Source organism: Haematobia irritans, chromosome 2, assembly GCF_050003625.1.
Source record: "Haematobia irritans isolate KBUSLIRL chromosome 2, ASM5000362v1, whole genome shotgun sequence".
Classification (NCBI taxonomy): domain Eukaryota; kingdom Metazoa; phylum Arthropoda; class Insecta; order Diptera; family Muscidae; genus Haematobia; species Haematobia irritans.
In genome coordinates this window covers 229249466-229270263 of record NC_134398.1, presented here as the reverse complement: position 1 = coordinate 229270263, position 20798 = coordinate 229249466, and the positions used below count along the sequence as shown (strand labels likewise).

At 31.2% G+C, this 20798-nt stretch overlaps 1 protein-coding gene and 1 long non-coding RNA gene across 5 annotated transcripts; both read left to right on the top strand.

Annotated features, from left to right (window-relative positions):
• The first annotated feature begins 656 nt into the window (after window positions 1–656).
• Window positions 657–18867, top strand: mxt (Eukaryotic translation initiation factor mextil). 4 transcript variants are annotated; one of them, XM_075297747.1, is made up of 10 exons: window positions 657–756; window positions 5185–5787; window positions 5853–6117; window positions 6300–6371; window positions 8953–9013; window positions 9081–9525; window positions 9599–9872; window positions 9930–10091; window positions 11144–11262; window positions 17832–18867. In XM_075297747.1, exons 2-10 carry the CDS (start codon window positions 5395–5397, stop codon window positions 17964–17966), a joined length of 1926 nt encoding a protein of 641 aa, XP_075153862.1. In that variant the 5' UTR covers window positions 657–756; window positions 5185–5394; the 3' UTR covers window positions 17967–18867. The 4 variants fall into 4 exon arrangements, with proteins under 4 accessions (XP_075153862.1, XP_075153860.1, XP_075153858.1 ...); XM_075297745.1 differs by lacking the exon at window positions 17832–18867 and having other exon boundaries at window positions 9081–9385; window positions 9452–9525; window positions 11144–15044; XM_075297743.1 differs by lacking the exon at window positions 17832–18867 and having other exon boundaries at window positions 11144–15044.
• On the top strand, window positions 1047–1680 carry LOC142225364 (uncharacterized). The gene is made up of 2 exons (XR_012719241.1): window positions 1047–1428; window positions 1494–1680. It is a non-coding gene; the product is annotated as an uncharacterized LOC142225364 (long non-coding RNA).
• Window positions 18868–20798: the final 1931 nt, after the last annotated feature.

Here is a 20798-nt window from a genome sequence, read left to right as displayed (position 1 = left end):
TGTGAAAATTTGGTTTGGGCTTTTCCCCATCAAGTTGTAATAAAATTTGCAACAAATATGTATAATATCATGCATTTTTCTTACTGATTTAGTTTTCACTTTAGCGATTTTAGCGGCTAAACTCGAACTTAATACTCACCTTTAACCAAAAAAAAAAAATAGTTTGGATTGAATATTAGCTCCGTTCGAGAACCCGATAATTTTTGATAATTATTACAAATTTTTACTGGAAGTCGTTCGTTTACACCAAAACGCCAGCAAAAGAGAGCCAGAGAGAGACTACATTTGACAGTTATGATATAGAGAAATTGCAAGTTTTTTGGAAGTTAAATATACAGGATTCGTTTTTTGTTTTCAATGTTTTAGCAGCTGAAATTTTCAATGTGCAAATAGTTACTGGATACCGTTCGTGTACTTTTCAGCAATTTTAAGCAAAAAGTGTAAAATACACTCTTACTTTCTTGCTGGTTTTTACTGGATATTTTTCTACTGGAAAAGTACACGAACAGACCTATTATTTATATTGCAGATTTTTTGACTATTTTTAAAATGGATGTGACGATTATGACGATTTTTCGGAAAAAGTAACGATTTTTCTTGAAATTGTATTGGCAGCCCTGCTGACGGCTCTATAACGGTAAGCCGTCATAGAGCAAAAATAATTGAACGCCGCCGATAACATCACCTCGGCTCCACTCTCTAATAAGAAGAAACAAGAATTAACTTTGTAAAAATTTTTCAAAATAATTCTATCAGGTAAGTAATTTAGTTACAATTAATCCACCGCTTACAGATAGTAGAAACTAAAAAGGAATAAAGACGACGAAAATATTATGGAAAGAAAGGAATTATTGGGAGAACACACATGTCAGATCAGAAAATGATTTTTTTGGTTAAGGCCGGTATGCACCTCTAGCGAAAAATTTCATTCCCATAAGAAATGCATTGCTATTTATGCTAACGAAATTTTCGGTAGCGTTCAATTTCGTAAGCTGGTACGCACCTCTAATGAAAATAACAGGGTAGTCAAAAGCATATTTTGGCAGCAAACATTTAATTTATTACAATCATTGTGTGCGTAAAAGTTTTAAAAGGTCTGTAAATAATAAACAATTTATTTGAGGAATATTTGGAACATATATTAACAATTTTTAAAAGCGATTAGCTGGTTTAAAATTTGTGTACACAGCCCTGTTTTTTTGTTGTAGACTTAAATAAATTTTTGCTACCGAAAATTTCGCTAGAGGTGCATACCGGCCTTTAATGGGTGCTGCTGGCAGCGCAGTTGACTTTAGTGGGCTGTGTTGTGTTGAATGTGTTGTTGCTATTCTCGACAAATGATTCAATTTTGGACAAGCATAATAATGTTGCGTTGTCTTTCATTTGTGTGACGAAGCTAGAATACCAAAAATATTAAAATCGTTAATTGTAAGTTTCTAGCAACAACAAGAGGAAGCCTCCGCCCAATTAATGTGTTGCCCCTTTTATTTCAGATTATTTGTGAATGTAATAGAAGAAAGTTTGATGGGTCGTTCGATATCATTGCTTAGGGCAGGGTTTCCCAACTTGGTGTCGCTACGCATTAGGAAGAATTCTTCTATCCAAGGACTTGAGAATTGTTAAATACTCGTGTTATAATATGGAATACTCGTGTCATAATATAGAAGTTTAGTAAAAATATTTTGCAATTTTTTAAAAACTTTTTTTGCAAATAAGCACGCATTGCTCCTGGTTCTTTTGATTTTGCCTTGAACATTGGTTAATACCACATTCCCATCAAAGACAATAAACTCTAGGAAGATAGGAAATTGACTACTGAGGAGATCAAACCATTAACCGTGTTAGTTTCATACTCGAACCAAACGCGTATACGACAAGTATTGGCATAGCATTAAAATGCAAATAAAAAGAAATTAAGTGCACGAAATAAATTTCCTTAAGGCCGGTATGCACCTCTAGCGAAAAATTTCATTCCCATAAGAAATGCATTGCTATTTATGCTAACGAAATTTTCGGTAGCGTTCAATTTCGTAAGCTGGTACGCACCTCTAATGAAAATAACAGGGTTGTCAAATGCATGTTTTGGCAGCAAACATTTAATTTATTACAATCATTGTGTGCGTAAAAGTTTTAAAAGGTCTGTAAATAATAAACAATTTATTTGGGGAATGTTTGGAACATATATTAACAATTTTTAAAAGCGATTAGCTGGTTTATAATTTGTGTACACAGCCCTGTTTTTTTGTTGTAGACTTAAATAAATTTTTGCTACCGAAAATTTCGCTAGAGGTGCATACCGGCCTTTAAACGGGAAAATGTAATTTTTTTGTTGTTGCCTAAAATTTAACATTGCTTCATTAAGAAAATTAAGTTTTTAATTTAAAAAATAAAAACGAAAAACAAATAAAAAATTACAAACACGTATGGAACTAACATGGTAAATGCAACATTTGGTATGACGCAAGCCAATTTCCTATCTTCCTAGAGTTTATTGTCTTTTTGATTCCCATTACACACAAAAAAATTTCACGAAAATTTTTCCAAATAAAATTTTAATTGAGTTTTAAAAAATATTCAATTAAAAATTTAATTGATTCAACAAATTTTTTAATTGAAACAAAAATCAATCACAAAAATAATAGTATCAATTAATTTTTTAATTGGATCAATTAACTTTTTAATTAACCTTCAATTAATTTTTTAATTCATACTATCATTTCTGTGATTGAAGACATTTCAATTAAAAATTAATTGGATCAATTAATTTCGTGATTGAATCAGAAAAAAAATTTTTTGTGTGTACACTTCCAAAATCCACTTTAAATAGAATTCAACTGTCATTTGCCTAATAAAATGGACTTCAAATCCACTTTTAGTAGATTTCTGTCATAACGTGAATGGACTATAAAGTTGTTTTGCATCGCCGTTCATCGATTTAAAAAATTGGAACAACATGAGCGGTGATGAACAAAGGCTCACACTATGATCGGGTGCGTTGGAACTGGTTTCCTTTGTATTCTCTCGTTCGACAGGACACAAATGCAACAACATATCATGAGAGTAAAATATTCAGCATTTCACACTAGATTATGAATACAAAAGACGAATGTCGATATTTTCAAACCTGGGCATTTCAGTTTTTGCATAAGTTAACTTTTAGAACCCAATTTGTTTTACGGAATTGCATTGATTGCATGTTCCGTAGCTTCTAATTAAAATTTGATATAATCTGTCGTTACGGTATAAATCGTGACATGAATATCTTCAAATCATGGCTCAAACTTCAATTTACAAATATACGTAATTTTACATATATATACAATATAAATAAAATTCTTTTAGACGGACTTGGGGGGCCTTAAGTAAAATATAAAAGGACATATGGATATATAAAACAGTGATTACAATCCCTTGGATATTCCAAAAAATAGGATACAATAAAAGAGGCAAAGGTAAAGGGTGCAAAAAGTGTATGTATAATGGTTCATGAGGCAAATCCGTCTTATATTTTCGACCTGATCAAACACCAATCGGACAAAGAAACGCTAGATTACCACGCGAGGGAGATTTGCCAGGTAGTAATGTGAGATGCAAAAGATCAGAACTAGACTAAATTAAAATAATAGAATAACTGTACAGAAGTACTTCCCATGTCCAAAGTCTCTTGTTTTTTTTTTTTGAAGTTTCTAAAATCTAATTCCAAAGCATATGAGTGTAGTTTGATATCACAGCTCTTTTATTCATATCCAAACGTATAACGTCATATCGCCTAGTTTTTTATACAATTATTATACAATCCTTTATTTCTTAATATAGTTTTTAACTTTGTTTCACCATTTTTCAATCTCCAAATTAGTGGAGCTAGCTTTGTATAACATTTATCTAATCTTCTTTTTTTATAATTTGTAAATGTTTTGTAAGTATAATAAGACAAATCATTTATTGGGTGTCGTCTAGTCTGATTCGTATTTGTGTCTTTTCTGAGAGAAAAAATAGCATTGAGTCTGTATGCATAATGATAACATTTATCGCACTGAATATTGTAAAGTGATAAGAGATATTAAATGCGAAAAAGTTGGAAGAGTCAGGTTATGATGATATACTAAAGAATTTGAAATAGAATGCGGTGTTGACCCATAACATTAAGATAGATGGTTTAGTACCATTTTAGTTTTCAACACATGTCACAAATAACCATATATGTCTGCGTTCTATGAGTTTGCTTCATTGCAATATTATATCTATCAATGTACGATATCATTGTACAATGATTATTGCTATTATGTATTGAAACAAATATTACTTGTGCCGTTACCTTGCGAAATTGCCAAGGAAACAAAATATGTAAATAAACAGTAAGACTGATATGTAATTAGGCTATGATGAAATAAAAACCTAGATTAATATATTCCTACGTGTACGAAAACTAGCAACAAATAATTGATTATCATTCAACTCTTGCGAATGATTTTATTCGATTCATTAAAAAAGCCCCACTGTAAGCAGTTGTGATTTTTCGCCATACATTATATTAGTCGGAAAAACCCGGTAAATACAGAAGCTACTACCTATTTGTGTTGCCCAAAGTAATAAACGAAACATCTTCCTAATCTACCGAAGACGGAATTTACAAAATGTGGAGGTCAGATAAATCGATTTTTTGACTACTTCCTTCCATCCGTAAGAGGTTTGACAAAAGATCTTTATTCAGATATTGTTAAATTTGCAATAGTATAACATTATTATACAACAAAGCAACAAGTTATAACTCTGCCTTGAAAACCGACGACTGTTCAATCGTTAGACACGCATACGACAAAATTGGCAAGCTAAAATCAATAATTCGTATGACTGGAAAGGACTATATTTAAAACATTTATCCACAAATGAATCTCCCTTATAAAGTACTTGGCGACTTATTAGACAAAATCCCAAAATGACTGAAACCTTGAGACTCGTTTCTAATAAACCATACCTGAAAACTCAAAGAATTCAAGAGGGCAATTGAAAATGTAGTCATCAGACACACTAGATTTAAACCCAAACTAGATTCAAACCAAAGTCTGCAAAAGATGCGTATATTGACATGTACCATATAATTATTTTGAGAAAAGCCTATAGGCTTTTTCATTTGTTATAGGATTTAATGTACCATTAATAACCAACTTCAAATTGTTTTTCTAGGGGGAGGTGCTCGAACGACAAACCAAAGAAACATTCTTGTCTGCCTTTTCCTACGATTTTATTCTTAACGCGATCGATACTCAATTCGGACGTTGTTTTGAGTAAAAACAAATAAAAACGTCATAATCTGCAACGTGGACTAAGGGAAAACAGCAAACGATATTTTACGTTTATCGCTTCGCCTTGGAAAAAGACTTTCATCCATTGATCATGGCACACCTTGGGCGATCTGTTAAAAATGTGGAGGCTCCCCGTCCTTTAAAATCACAGTCACGTTCTTCGCTCAAGAACAACTACATGCTCATTGAGGAACTCATGCAGTTAATCGAAAATGTTGCAATTTCATTGCAATCTGGAATCAATAATACGGAGCCAATGGCAACGCTTGTACAAAATCTTCGTGTTCATGGCCCGCAGTTAGAAACTGTATCAAAGGATACATTAGATCGGGCATTTGTTGTATTTCGTAATGCGTCGCAGGACGAACGCTTAAATATTATGACACGTCTAAATTTACTTGAGTTGATTGAGCTGCGGGCTAAAGGATGGGAGGATAACGGCATAAATGCATATTACAAAATAAAGCAAGCCACAAATGCTGAGGTAAGTGCACAAATTGTATACGAGTAAGGGAATATTCCATTTAAAAAAATAATATTTTCTCATAGTTGAATGACATTCAAAACCACGCTGTGGATCCAACACAAACAGCATTTTTAAGCACCTCCCCAACGTTTGGTGGTATGAATGCTGGAAATGCTGCTGCTGCCGCCGCCGCAATTGCATCTGTTGGTTCTGCTAACCAACAACATTTGCTCTTGAGCCCTGGTGAAGTTATTCGTAATTCTGGCAAATTTCCTAAGCCAACAAAAATACCCGGAAAAACCTACTGCAAGGACGAGGTTGTGATACGTAATGCTGATTCGGGAAAAGGTATTTATGCTTTCAACTAATGTTTTGGTTTCTTCCACTTCTTTACAAAAGATTTTTAAGTGCAATAATATAATGATATAAAACGTCGAATTTTAAAACATTCTCCAATTTTATTTCCTTACACTTTTTTACGCGATGCCCTATATTGATATATTGTGTGCTATATTGTAAATGTATTTAAGTAATGGGTATCAAAGGTCGCCGTGTCCATATGATTGAGGAACTCAGTGAAACAATCATATCATTCCAAAGAGGTAATCAAACTATTGTCTAATCTCTCTCGTTTGTTAACAATTCTTATGATTTTCATCTTCATTGGCATGGCTTAAAGTTTTTGTTTTTTTTTTTTTTTTATCGAGTCTATTGCATTTCAATAATCTAGTTCGAGGATATGCATGTTGTTTATATATATATACATATATTGAAATGTCCAGCATATGGAAACAAATCTAACAAGTGTTTACAATAATCTATTAAAAGCACCAGTCTTCAAAAGGTCACACTCAACTAATCGATTTATTTACAAAATTGTTACTTTATTGTACTAATAACCGGACAGTGTGAACATGTAAATCTTATAACGTTAGATGTTTTTCAACGAAAGGGAAAATAAAGCTATAGGGATGAGTGGAAAACGAACTTTGAATAATGGTAGCTAGTAACATAGTTTATCAGGAAAAATTGAGTAAGTTGACTACATTCGTAATTTTTATGAATTTTGGTGATCGGCCGACAATTGACAAAGCACCATGGGTATGAAAGCCACCATTATACCTCGGTGGTTCTCAATTAACGTTATTTCCGTAATGAATATATTCAAGAACAAACCTGGTTATTGTCGAAATTTATACTGCATAGGATTTGAATACGCAAGCATTTAGGTTTATGGAATTCGAGGACGAGGTTTATGGAATTTGAGGACGAGGATCTCTGAATTACATTGATCAATGTCTAGACGCAAAATAAAGTGAACCTACCATGAAAGAATATGTACGTTTATTTTAGAAACATTTAATTAATTTATTTATTAAAACAAAATTAACAATTTGATGAAAACAATTGGAGTTAAAAATTGTTAAAATATCATTAGCGCTATACGAAGTTCAAGACCGACATAATTTAAGTAAAATGTACATATTTTGTAAAATTATGAACTCAGTTCAAGTAAAATTTATTCATTTTAAACAAATATGAACCCAATTCAAGTAAAATTTACAACTTTTAAACAAACCTGAACCTTCTGCCACTTTCGAATCTTGTAAAACTAATGACGTATACATTAGTGTAAAACATTTTTCTCGTTTTTAATTCATGTCATGTAATGTAAACAAAAAATGTTTAAAGTAAGGATATTCTTCTATTTAGCAATGTGAGAAAATATTTCGTCATCATATTGCCATTAGAAAGAGTACATTAAAATTGCTATTTTTTAAGAAAGGAAAATAATTTATATATGAAATTTGAGGCAAAATGTTCTTATTAGATTTTTGTGCTAAAAATGCACGAAATTTGTTTGGCTATAAGGCATAATTTTGAAAAGAAAAATTGTGAAAATGGATTCTTATCAATGTAAATTTTTTAAGAGAAAATAAAACTTAATAAGTTTTTTTATTTAATTTAATTATTTAACTTATATAGTTATTATTACACTTTTTTTTTGCGTAATATATTGGAGTTGCACAATATATTGGAGAAGTTAGATTGTGATGGGTGCCCATGTGAAGAGTTGGATAAAATATTTTTAATTAGCCTTTTTCAATTTTGTTATATTGTGAGTGATTGTCTATGAGTTAATTCGTTGTTTAAAAAATGTCCATATGGAACATATGTATCTTTCTACAAAAAAAATGGTTGCAAAAAAACTTGTGTTTTCAACACTGTCTAATATCGATGAAAAGTGCTGAAATCTTTTAACCCTTTCACTACCGATGTCCACTACAGAGGACATTCGAAAACGACTCCAAACTCTAACTCCCCACTTAGTTTCGATTTATTTGTCGATGATATTTTCAAGTAGAGGATCTTTTCTAAATAAGCTATAAATATTTTCCGTATTGCTGGATATTAAAATGTAATTTCATAACATTTCTTGACAATAAACGAAAAATACAACATTTTGAGACAATTTTTCTACATTATTTCAGATTCTTTTTTGATTTTTTCCAACTCTTCAACAGATATTACAAGCCAAATAGCGTTTAGTTTCGTATGACCATTTGTCACAATTCAAGAATTAAGTTTTCAGAACAAACACATATAGCTTTATAAATAATTGAGGTAGACTTCCAAATTGCAATATTTTTTCTACATGCAGTTAGTACAAGTAGAAACAGAGGAAAAATGAACGTTTTTAACATTAGGTTTAATTCGGTAGTGAAAGGGTTAAGATTTCTATCGAAGAAATATCGAATCTTATACAAAAAGAAATGTTTATCGTGAACTTTTGAGTTTTCATGCAATGTCACATATATTTGTATTCGATTGTTCTGATTCCAGCCGTTAAATAGAACTAATGAAAGAAAGAGTCAATTTTAGAAAACATCCTGTAAGGTAAAATTTTCTAATTTAATTTAATTTATTTCCACCTATACATACAGATAAATGTGTTGTTATTCTAATGATTTCTTATGAAGGTTACGGTCAATGTTCACATACATACAATTATATGTATATTGTAATCAGCTAAGCATATGCCCTAATGCATCATCATTAACATTTTTTTTTAATTCAAAACATTTTTTAATTAAACCATTTGGCATATCATTCTATAATTGGACATGTTTCATTAATAACTATTTAAACATATTATTTTACTTAATTTGGTAACATAAAAAGTTAATCCCGGAGCCAAGGAACGTTTGGTACAAATTACCGGCCCAGCAGAAGACAAAATCAAGTAGGTGGAAAATAGTGTGTTATGCTTCTAGAGTTTTGCCTTTATCATGCATGGTCTTTATTTTAAGTTATGCAAAACAATTAATCGAGGACACAATACGTCGCAATGCCTCTCCGGTACGTTTGGATCCGGCTATGGGAAATCATGCTGGTGGCGGTGGCTCCTGTTCCTCACTGGCTTCTTCTAATTCTGATGATGCTGTCCAAACAAGAACTCCTAGTGGAAGTCATTTAACCAATCGATTGAGTTTCAATTCGGCGCAAAACTTTATGACTGCGGCTGCTGCATCTCAACAGATGGTCCAACAACAACTGGCAAATGTGCAGGCATTGAGCTCTACAACACCTGTTGCAAATGCGGCTACAGTTGCTGGTAAACCCATACGTCCTCATACGCAAATGTTGTTGCATTCATATTCAACAAATGATGCTTCTTTAGGTGAATACAAGTTCACTGTTGGTGTAGGTCAGCATGTTATTAAGATCACCGGTGACTGTTGCGATCTAGTGCGGGTAAGCACTAATATTATATTGGATCTACAGTTTTAACTATTAAAACATTTCCTTTATAAACTTTGTTTAAAAGGTAGCCAAACTGGTGTTGGATGATTATTTTAGTAGTGCTGAATTCTTGGCATCTATGGAGGCTGGTGCGGCTTTTGATGGTACTATGGCTAGTCCCATTTCTACGCCCACAACTCCAATGACTGGTGCGCCACAATTTATTATGGGTACACCATTGCATACGAGTTCTCCTTTAGCTACCGACAGTGGAATTGGTCTCAATTATATGTCTTCTGCTAACAGCAATAACAATCAAGATGGTGACGATGATGTTTTCGTTGATGGAAATAATATAAGTGAGTGTGAGAAGCATTACTAAGTTCAAATCTAATTTTTTGCCGTTTTCATTTTAGATAAGTCAGGGTCGCAAAGCAATGGTTTGGCACGATCTCGAAGATCGCATTTTTCTCGTAAGGACTCTACACCCGAAGCACCAGTGACCGCAGCTACTCAAATTGCACGTCAAAAAAGCGAAGTTGGCACATCTGCACCGGCCAATAACAATAATGCGACATGTGAGCTAATATAAACCTACCTATATTATTGTTGTTGTCTATACTGAAAACAATTACCACAAAATTACCACCTAGACACAAAGAAATTTGTTAGAAGAACAGCAGAAAAAATCTGAATATTTTTCATATTGCGGCATAACAGCTGATTTGCTGATTGCATTTCGGTGCTTGTTATGGTATCACCAAAACCTGCTTTTGGTTCTTAAATAGGCTTTGGGGAAAAATTTATAACCTAGTCGTTTAAAGACAATTATACGAAATGTTTTCCTCTGCTATCAGAGAAGCAAAATATTAGACCAAACATGTCAGATATGGAGCCACTCTTTGTATTAAAAACGAAGCGTGAGGTCCATATCGTTCATAATGAACACGATTTGTACTCGCTGTAGAAAGCTAAATTTTGTAGCTTCAAACTCTAAACCCAAACTATAGGAATAAAACAAAAAACGAAATTAACTGCCTGTTCATGAAACACAAAATCGACTCGAGACGAATCGTTCGTCTAGATTGAAACTAAAATAACTTTAGATATATTTGCTAGAAAATGCTGATATTTTTCATGAACTCTTTATTTATAATTTACTATCAAACACCGAAACAATTGGTATTCCACATACTCTGGTTTTCGAGATATCAATATGGGATTTTTGGCGAATTGTTCGTCTCGAGGCGAACGAAAATTCCACGAACAGGCAGTAAATAAAATGTAACAGAGAAACTTAACCCTCTAATGCCCAAGCCCGCCTTTAGGCGGGCTTCGTTTAATAAGGAAGCTTTTAGTAAAACACACCTTAAGACAACAAAAATGGGCAAAATAAAAAGAAAAATTATTTGAAACTATTAAAGAGGCTTTGCAGCATATGCTGAATTTTACGGTATAAATTTTTCTTGCTTAGTTCTCTTGCTTTTGTGTCGTTAACATTGAAAATGTAATCAGCTGGCAAAAAATTGGGGCATTAGAGGGTTAATAATAGACAACAAACAAAAGAGATACACTTAAGTATGTAGTGAATTTAATTAATTGTCTTTTTTGATTTTTTTTCTATTTCCAGCACGAATTGTCCATCAATATGAACATTTGATTTATTATGCCAAGAGTCCCCATTCCTGGGCATTGCCTAACGAGTGGCAAAGAATTTGTGAAAAATTCCCGGCTATCATTCGTAATAAGGTAAAAACAACGCATGTTGTTTGTAGCGGTACTACAAATCCCACTACTCTCACCCCCTATTATTCTCCATCATTAACGCTACGTGTTGCTTGCAATAATAATGCTGCACTTTCAAGTATTATCACTACTACTCCTTCAGTAACTACCAACACTTCCACTACCACTTCTACAGCTAGTGCTAGTAATTTAATAAGTGAAGTAGATTCAAAGTCTACAGATTCCCAATCTATAACCACTATCATGCCAACAATAGCAAATGTCACTAACAGTAATGTACATAATAATTTAAGTCTTAATTATAACTTTAATAACATCAACAACAATGAAATTACTTGTCTAAATGAAACACATACTAATGAAAAGGTTTCAGAGCACAATACAAAAAATTCCAGTGCTACTGTGGTTACAAATAATATTTTTAAATCTAGTCCTTTCGGAGGAAGTATGTCTTTGAATATTAAACGAAAAGGTTTCTTCAATCGTTTAACTTATAGCATCGATGAAGATGGATATGAGGCATCGATGAAAACACCATCTCCAGGTGTTGAACAATTGCCACCAAATTTTAATCAACACAATCATTCTCCTTTAACGGCTACGGTTACTGGAGGCAGCGGTCGCTTAAGTAATATTCACATAAATCGTGCACTGGTCTCAATAAGGACTAGTCCAATGACTGCTTCACCTTCAATTATGTCCTCTCATGAAGTTGCAACAGCAACCCACATTCCATATGAAGCAAATACACGTCAAAAATTATTGAATAAGCAAATGAAAATCATATCCGATATTATGGTAGAGAGCAGTAAAACTGGCAATAGCAAATCTTCGGAATCCTTGAAAGGGAATGACCAAAAGGCAATGAATAATAATGGTGAAATCGATGATAACGATGTACAAATCGTTTCAAGTACAATACAATCACCATCAGATTCTGAGAAGGATGTAACACTGTTAAACCAAACCCGGCCCAAATTAAGGGTTGAAATTCGTTCATATTCAACATGTGATTAAAAAAACGAATTTGGTTGATTGTACATTAGGTACCTTACATCTAAATGTATAAAACTTATTTTAATCAAATCAATTGAGGTCGCAGTATGCATATCCTCATGCATTGCAACTTGTAACTTATCACTGGTCATACAAATAGGTTCACAATGACGGAAAACCGAATTCATTTTTTGTTAACAAGTTAGACAAGTTTCATTAATATTAGAAATTTATTTTTTTTTCCAAAAAATTTAAATAGTTTCTGGACTATGACTATGCTAAGGAAGAAAACCAAAATGTGTATGACACTGGGTCATATTTTAGTTTTTTTATGGTCTGGATTTTTCCGAAAGTTTACCAACAATATTTATGTACAAAGTGATAACATTTGTAACTTTTAATTTTGTAAAATTTATCATTTTTTCACCTATATAAGATAGATGGATACTAAGAAACATATACTAAAGTAGTTGTGTGTATTAAATGGAGAAAATGTATATTTTTTTTTTCATTTTAAACACATAGTTTAATAAGATTGCGTTTTAAATCTTATACACATTTTCAAAAAAAAAATCCTTGTAAAGGAAATTATTATCTAGCACATATGACTGCATTCCCCGGTAAATTTTAATTTGCAAATTAATTTGAAAGATTTAGTAAATTACTTGCAAAAGAAAAATGTACATTAAAGAGATTTTGACATTTCATGTTTTAATAGACGGACGTATTTCACTCAATCACTACCATCGGAATAATACGGCCATATCTATCAAAATAACATCGAACAAAAAACATCGATGAGAATGAGTTTTCTTGCATAACCATTTTTAATAATGATATGAAATAAGCGTCACAAAAATGACAACTTTTTATATGAATTTATGGATTTTGAAAATTTTTTTAACCTGTGTAAAAGTTTGACTATCTTATTATAATATGTTTGAGTTTGGATTGATAATTATATTCGATTATATGATTAGAACTCAAAAATGTATATCAACATTCACTGTCAGAGTTTATGTGATATATATATTCAAATAGTATATACATATATCCTACACTCCATAAAAAACTGTAATCAATATGATCCGAGAAAAAAAATCTGATTTGATTATAGGATTATATCTGGTCTAAGAGGCAACATGTGAGTTCTAGTCATATCTAAGTAGGGCCCTTAATTTTTATAAGAACACATATAATTTTAATAATATGATAATTTCTAAAAAAGGAAATCATTTAGCACTGGTGGCTATATTCTTATAGAATCTCTGAGAATATTTCTATAACTAAAAAAAACTAATTAATTAATAATAATTTATACACTCAAAAGAAATTTTTTTAGGATAAGTGAGGGAAACATTTGCTTCACCCAAAACCGTATAGGTTTCCCTTGCTGTTATCGTTTTTAACTATATCCAATTTTGTTTAAATTCAATACAGTGAAACCTCTCAAACTTGGGCACTCTGAAAACCCGACACCTCCCCAATGTGGACATTTGTCTAGGGACGTTTGCTATTTAAAATTAACCTCTCATACCTGGACACATCCCAAATGTGGACAAAATTTTGGCGACCGTGGGTGTCCACCTTTCATAGGTTTCACTGTATTTAATCAACATTTGATATCAGACGTAAATTCTCGATGGAAAGGTGTTTACTTTCGCAAATGCTTAGTATAAATAAGACATCATATCAATATTCACCCTGATGCTGTTGTTGTAAATTACTTTTGGATCCATAGAGCCTTTTTCATACATTCATTGAGTGTACTTTAAATTAAGTTTTATTTTTAAAGGGTTCCACAATTTTAATTTCGATAAAACAACGAAAATTAATCACAAAGGTGATATTTTATTTTATTAACCCTGGAAGTCATCCTTCGTCAAAATGACGACGCGTAATTTCATTTTCGATGTAAAATGCATTTTGGTCGATTAGGAAATGATAAATTTAAGTTATACTAATTCAACCGTTTTATGAATTTTTGTCTTATACTAATTAAAAACAAATTGAATAAGGAAATAAACTCAATTTTGGTTCTTATTTTTGCTCACGATGTAAATTATAGCGTCGTGAAATAAGCCGTAGTCAAAATGACGAAGGATGACGTTAGTGTACAAAAAATAAGGATGACTTTCCAGGGTTAACTCATAAGAGGCAGAAGAAATGATAAGTTAGTTTATGGGTGAAGTAAATGTAAGAAGTTTAACGCTCCCAATTTATTCTTTAAATGTCTGTTGTCTAAAAGTGTGGCCTATACTTTCGCTTGTGTTTTATAAGCTGAATCTCCTTATCATGGTATTATTTATTTATGATTTTTTCAATTTCATAATCTGTGTTTTGGCTGTGAAACAGATTACATTTAATTTATACACATCAGTAAATAATATAAGAACTTGTGTTTAAAAATGGTATTAAAAATACTTTAAGAACAAAGATACAATCTACGTATGTATTTCATAAATGTATTTATGTAATGTACTCAACTAACTAATTAATTATAACCTTGTTTTTTTTTTTTTAATTTAATGTGCGATTTATTATTCTATTCCAACCAAAACTTGCGTATACATGTTAGACGATAATCGCCAGTTTTAAACAATCAAAATTAAAAAAAAAAATGTAACATGTTTTAAATTCGCAATCATACTCCTCTACCAATGTATAACATAAAAGGTATTTTACAAAAATACTTTTAGGCATACTTGGTAAAACAAAAACATAAAGAAGACATAAAATAAATGTAATAATTATTTGAAATATTTTTACATTATCTGTAAACCCAATAATGGTTGTTTAAGTTTATTGTATATATTTGCTTTGGCGGTTTTGGGCATGAAAATGTATTTGCAGATCCTAATTACTGGTCGTGGCTAAAAACATCATCGTTCTCATCACATTAACATTAATTGCATTTCTCAAACTTACTTAATTCGCATGCACCACCATATATAACACCAATTCATTTAAGTGAAGAGATAGCGAAGGTACCAACTCACATTAAAATGCTTTTGATTTTATAATTATATCAAACAATGCTAGTCATAACGAATAATGTGAAAATTATTTTTTGGTATAAGGTAAGACTTGTATTTATCTGTATGTGTTGGTATAACAATATTCTACATATTATATTCATGCAATTTAATCTTTAAGTTAAATGTTTCTTATACAATAAATATGTCCATTGTCGCCATATATCACATATAAGAGAAGAGAGATTGATACATTTAAGCTGAAGTATGCTATAGTAAAATCATCTGTATTTGTGGCTGGTTTTTGGTCCTTTTTGGGAAATGCAATGTTGCGCTGCAACGGCTGGGTAATTTTTAATTTGTTGCACAGCTAGTGCAAATGCTTGTTATGTTGCTTATTTTATTTGCCATATAGAACTCCAGAACATTGGAAATGGGAACAAATAGTTATACGTTATTTGCCGAAAAAGGTTTCACAGTATAAAAAAGCGCAATTTATTACTGCAAGAAGTTTTCAGAAATATATGAATAAAAAGTTTAGAAAAATGTGTTCTAATCATTAATTAAGTGCAGTTGCCATTCCCCTCCAACCTAAAAATTATTTAAAAAATTAATATAAGAAATATAAATAATTAACAAATTTAAGGTGGATATTAAGTTGGAGTTTAGCCGCTAAAATCGTAATTTTTTTCACGATTACTTTTCTTTAATAATCCATTTTAAGGAATATAAACTTTGTGAAAATTTGCTTTGGGCTATTCCCCATCAAATTATAATAAAATTTGCAATAAATATGTAAAATTTTATGCCTTTTTTATTGATTTAGTTTTCACTTTAGCGGCTAAATCCGAACTTAGTACTCACATTTACTAGTTAACTCCCTCAGCCATTTTTATGCTGCGTGATTTTTACTGTTTGTTTGCCTTAATTTTTATTTTTAGAAGCTAATTAATTGAAGTAAAAGAAAAAGGCACTTTCAGTATTGCCGTCGTTGCAATTACGAATCTAATTGCAGTGCAGTGTTGCAATTCCGAAAAGACCCTTTGTCTTTCAGCAATTTAGTTTGTAGACCATTTATAATCTAATCTATAGGTTGCAGTATATAGAAAGAAGTAAAAGTTGAAGTTTTCCCTTCGTATGTCGTCTATCAGTGTGTGCGTTTTTTTTTTGTTATAAGATTCAAATATGGAAAAAATAAAAGGGCCATTATTATCGAAATTAAATTTAGATAGGGATATTCTCTTTGAGATTTTTGTTAGAACTGAGCATTAACTTAGTATAGAAAATACGAAAAGAACAAAAAAATTGGGGTCCGGTGTTTGGTTTGCCTTTTATTGACATATATGGTTAATATTCCCCTTTAAACGCACTGTTCATAAAACAAAGCAATTCCCAAAAATCTCTCAAAAAATGCTTCAATTGTATATATTCGTTTTTTTCGTATAGCTTGAAAACATTTTCGTAAGCACGGGGTGACCAAGGCCCCCCTATAAAGAATTCTAAGAACATGGCAGAAATCTTAAAAAAATATTAAAAATTTGACAAAATTTATAAAATAATGCAATGAAACAAAACCAAACTGAATAAAAAGCGTTTTTAATTTTATGCACTATATTAATATAGATATTCAGAGGCAAACATTTCTTGGCATTGAGAACATGATCATAATTACCCAGCAAAAAAGCGTCGCCAAAAAAGTAGTGAAAATGTTCTTTTTGAATCCGGAAGTGGTGCAAAATTACCGCAGAAGTGATGAATTTAACATAGGCTTGTCATAGGACGGATGTCCACCATTTTAACGGCCGTTGAACTGAATTCGCATCACTTCTTAAGTTTTAATGCGAATTCAGTGTTTTGGATTTGAATTAAGAAATTTTATTATATTTTGACAAAAAATAATTTTTAAATTGTTTTTATGCATTCTTACGCTTTGTTATGCATTCAAAAATTCGCAATTTTTCTAGAATGAATTTGGCATTTTTTCCGGCAAAATTTAAATAATTTTTACCATTTTATTATTGCTTATTCTATTTTTAACCTATTTGAAACAAAAAAATTTAAATTTTTTCATTAAAAATGTCAAAAAAGCGAGTTATAAAAAAATTGACTCAAATTAATTTCCTGTGCAGCTAAAATAAAGAACTTCTTTGGGAGGACATTTTTGGAAGTGCTTTTAAAGTTGTGTCTTTCGAAGAACTTCCAAATTTTTTTGCTGGGTAGTCAATTCTATGCAGGTTTTAGTAGCCAAAGTTGCTTATAAAAATATTTCTTGTCAAAGTACCGCACTTAACAAGTAATGAACTTTTCCAAGCAAAAATTCTAGTAGTCGGCATAAATCACATCGATGATGCCAAAAGTTTCGGATATTCATCTAGCTCATTTTTTATGGTGAAGATGCTGAGTTCGAATGGATTTTTCTCATTCTCAATAGTTTTTCAATATTTTATGAACTAATTAGGTGTGATCTTTGGTTATAAGAGCAGTGTGACTTGTGCAATTATTACAAATATTATAAAGAAACATTTACATTAAAGTTAAATTGTTTGAATGCCCATTTTAAAATACGAAGATTTTCATTTGTGTTATCTTTTACTACTTCAGGACCTGCAAGATGAAACCAATCGATTTGATGGCGAAAAATATTTGGAATTGGTCAAATCATCCAGTAAACGGAATATAGCAGCTATCGAAGATGTTAATGCAGCAGATACGACAGATATACAAGAAAATGAATAGCTTCCAAATGGAAATATTTATTTCACACTCCCTTTTATAATACCAAATTAGACTTTATATTCGATATGAAGCGAAAATTGCTCGAACCACAGTCTCCTCCCAATATTCTTTTTGAATTTGTTTTAAATGTCTTAAAGTTTAGAAGGAAACAAAAAGAATGGTAACTAAAACGAAACATGTTGCAATAACAAAGCAAGTGAACTTAACAAATTTATTAAAAAAATAGTATTTATTTAAGTAATATATGTATACAAAGAATTTACGAAACGAAATATTTAATATAAAAAAGGTTTTGTAATGAAACGATTAAAGTTTAACAATTTGTTTCATGATAATTGCTATGATTTTCGGTAGACCATAGCCCCGAAATGCAACAACCCTCTATAAACTTTTGTTTCTTTGAGAACTATCAAATAGTCTCGAATGATAATGTATGTTTTTCAACATAACGTACATGTTTATGTTTGGGTCTTTTGCATGTTTGAGGAGGACACCTTTTATTTATTTATTTTTTTTTTATAATTCATTTACATGTAATGTAGTGTGTATCGCCTGCGTTCATAATAATTTTTACTTCATTTTTTGCAATTTTCTAACATTTTTATTCATGAAATATTAAACGACAAAAATACATATCATTACACGAACACGAAGAAGATTAACTAACATGAAAGAACAATCAATTTAACTAATTTTTTTAAGTATTCATTGCAATATATTTTAGTAATATTTATTTTTAGTGATACTACACTATCCCTGTTTTTTGTTTTAATCATCATTTAATATATGGCCCTTCCATTTATATATCTTTTTGTATTTATCTAAAATTTCTAGTCTCCTGAAACTCTCAAAACTTTTTATTTCAAAATAATAGATACAAATACAAGTTTTACAAAAATTACACATTTATTGTAGTTTTAATTTTTTCATTTTGTGGGGGGAATTTTTAAAACTGTAATTGACGAAATTATTCAAAATGCTGAGGCGTTGAGTGCAACCTTTTAAGCTTATGCCCCCAATATAAACAAACCCAGCAAAAACTAGGTAACCACATCTCATTACAATTGGCATTACCAGGAGTACAGCTGTCATTACACGTTGCATTACATTGCGGTGAGTTATAATGACTAACTTGTAATTACAAAAATAAATACTTCTCTGTAATTTTTTTTTATTTATTTTCATTATGTAATTTGAAGCCACATAGCGGCCAATTTATGTAAATTACAATGGACTACTAACCAAAATTTTCGAATTGTTATTCTTAAATTTTTATGCAGTTTGCTGTTAATGACTTAATAAAATAGAATAAATGTTGGTACCAAAATGTTGGTATAATTATTCACATAATTGAGTTTTTACTTAAAAAATCAAAAAGAATTGAGAAATGTTGAGAAATTTTTATCACAAATATTTCATAATAATTGTGCTTTAAATTAATGCCATTAACATATTATGTTTTAAATAAATGCTTTCTTATACCTCATTCACATTACACTTCCAAAATGCACTTAAACTAGATTTCAAATGCCATTTGCCTTATAAAAAATGGACTTAAAATCCATTTTTAGTAGATTTCGAACCTAATGTGAATTGACTATTGGATATATTCACCCTTATTCCTGAAGTCGCCCTCGCCGTCGCTTTTTGCCGCTTTTCGTCTATCGCCACTAATTGTTATTCTGTTCGTCGATATATTCTGCTATCGAAGAAAATCGGTATTCCTGGTGTCGCTTTTTGTCGCCAATATCGTCGTTTTTTCGCCTTTAAATTTACCAGCGACGAGTTTAGTGTTTAATTTTTAAGAAGTTTTTTAGACTTTATTAATCGAATAATTGAAAAATAAATTTAAAAAATAGAAATTGGTAAGAGGTAAAGTGACTAATCTTCAACAATTACAAAAAATGGGAAAAAATCAGTATATATAGCAGTTATGGTCATCACATTCACATCATAGAAAAGAACATTGTACAATTAAAGTAAACGTGTTGATTTTCAATTCCATTTATTTTTAATAGAAACCCTTCAAGGCCAATGTATTTTATTTAGCACCAAACTTAGATAACAAATGTGTCCTTCGCGAACTTTGAATTATCCTTGGGCACATAATGTCAACGTCGTTCCAATTGTATATGCCGGATGTTGTTATTGTCCTAATGTAGATATCTAAATCATTTCCCCAGTCAAATTTATCATTTATTTTGATTTTCCAAGTCAAAATTGGATTACAAACAAATAGCATTTAAACGCAAATGATTAAAATTCAGTTTTGTATATCAGCTGATTGTTTTCTTTCCTGATGGTCCTTGTGCCATTGATCTCAGCGTCGTCTCCATTTTTATAGTTTTGGAAGCTTTTAATGTCCTTGAATATATATCCACAATTTTTCCCGCATCAAATTAAATATTTTTCTTGATTTTCGGACATAGAATTGCGTCGGAAATAAAAATATTTTAAACCGACTGAAAGCTGACTGTTTTCTAGTGATATCGGCCTTTTATTACCGAGTACAAAAAGTAATCGTCGTCGTCGCCACTTCACAGGAATACCAATTGAATGACGAGACGAGTTAAAAGCGACAGACGACAAAAAGCGACGGCGAGAGCGAGGGCGACTTCAGGAATAAGGGTGATTATAACCTAATTCACGAATCCAACTACCTTAAACAACCTACATTTATTTCTATTTTAAGTGTGAAATTAAGTTGCGTGTTATCTTATTTAGATGATTTATTAGATTTTTTGTTTATTTATACAATATTCGTTTCTATTCAAGTAGTGCTCCTATTACTATCTACGAATAAGTGATTACTTATTAGGTGATTATATGCTC

Excerpts from the sequence above, each read along its gene's own strand:
- mxt (XM_075297743.1), top strand. The coding sequence starts at position 5,395 with ATGGCACACCTTGGGCGATCTGTTAAAAATGTGGAGGCTCCCCGTCCT. Across the intron at positions 9,526-9,598 it reads ACTGTTGCGATCTAGTGCGG|GTAGCCAAACTGGTGTTGGA; the intron begins GTAAGCACTAAT and ends TTTGTTTAAAAG. Across the intron at positions 10,092-11,143 it reads CAATAACAATAATGCGACAT|CACGAATTGTCCATCAATAT; the intron begins GTGAGCTAATAT and ends TTCTATTTCCAG.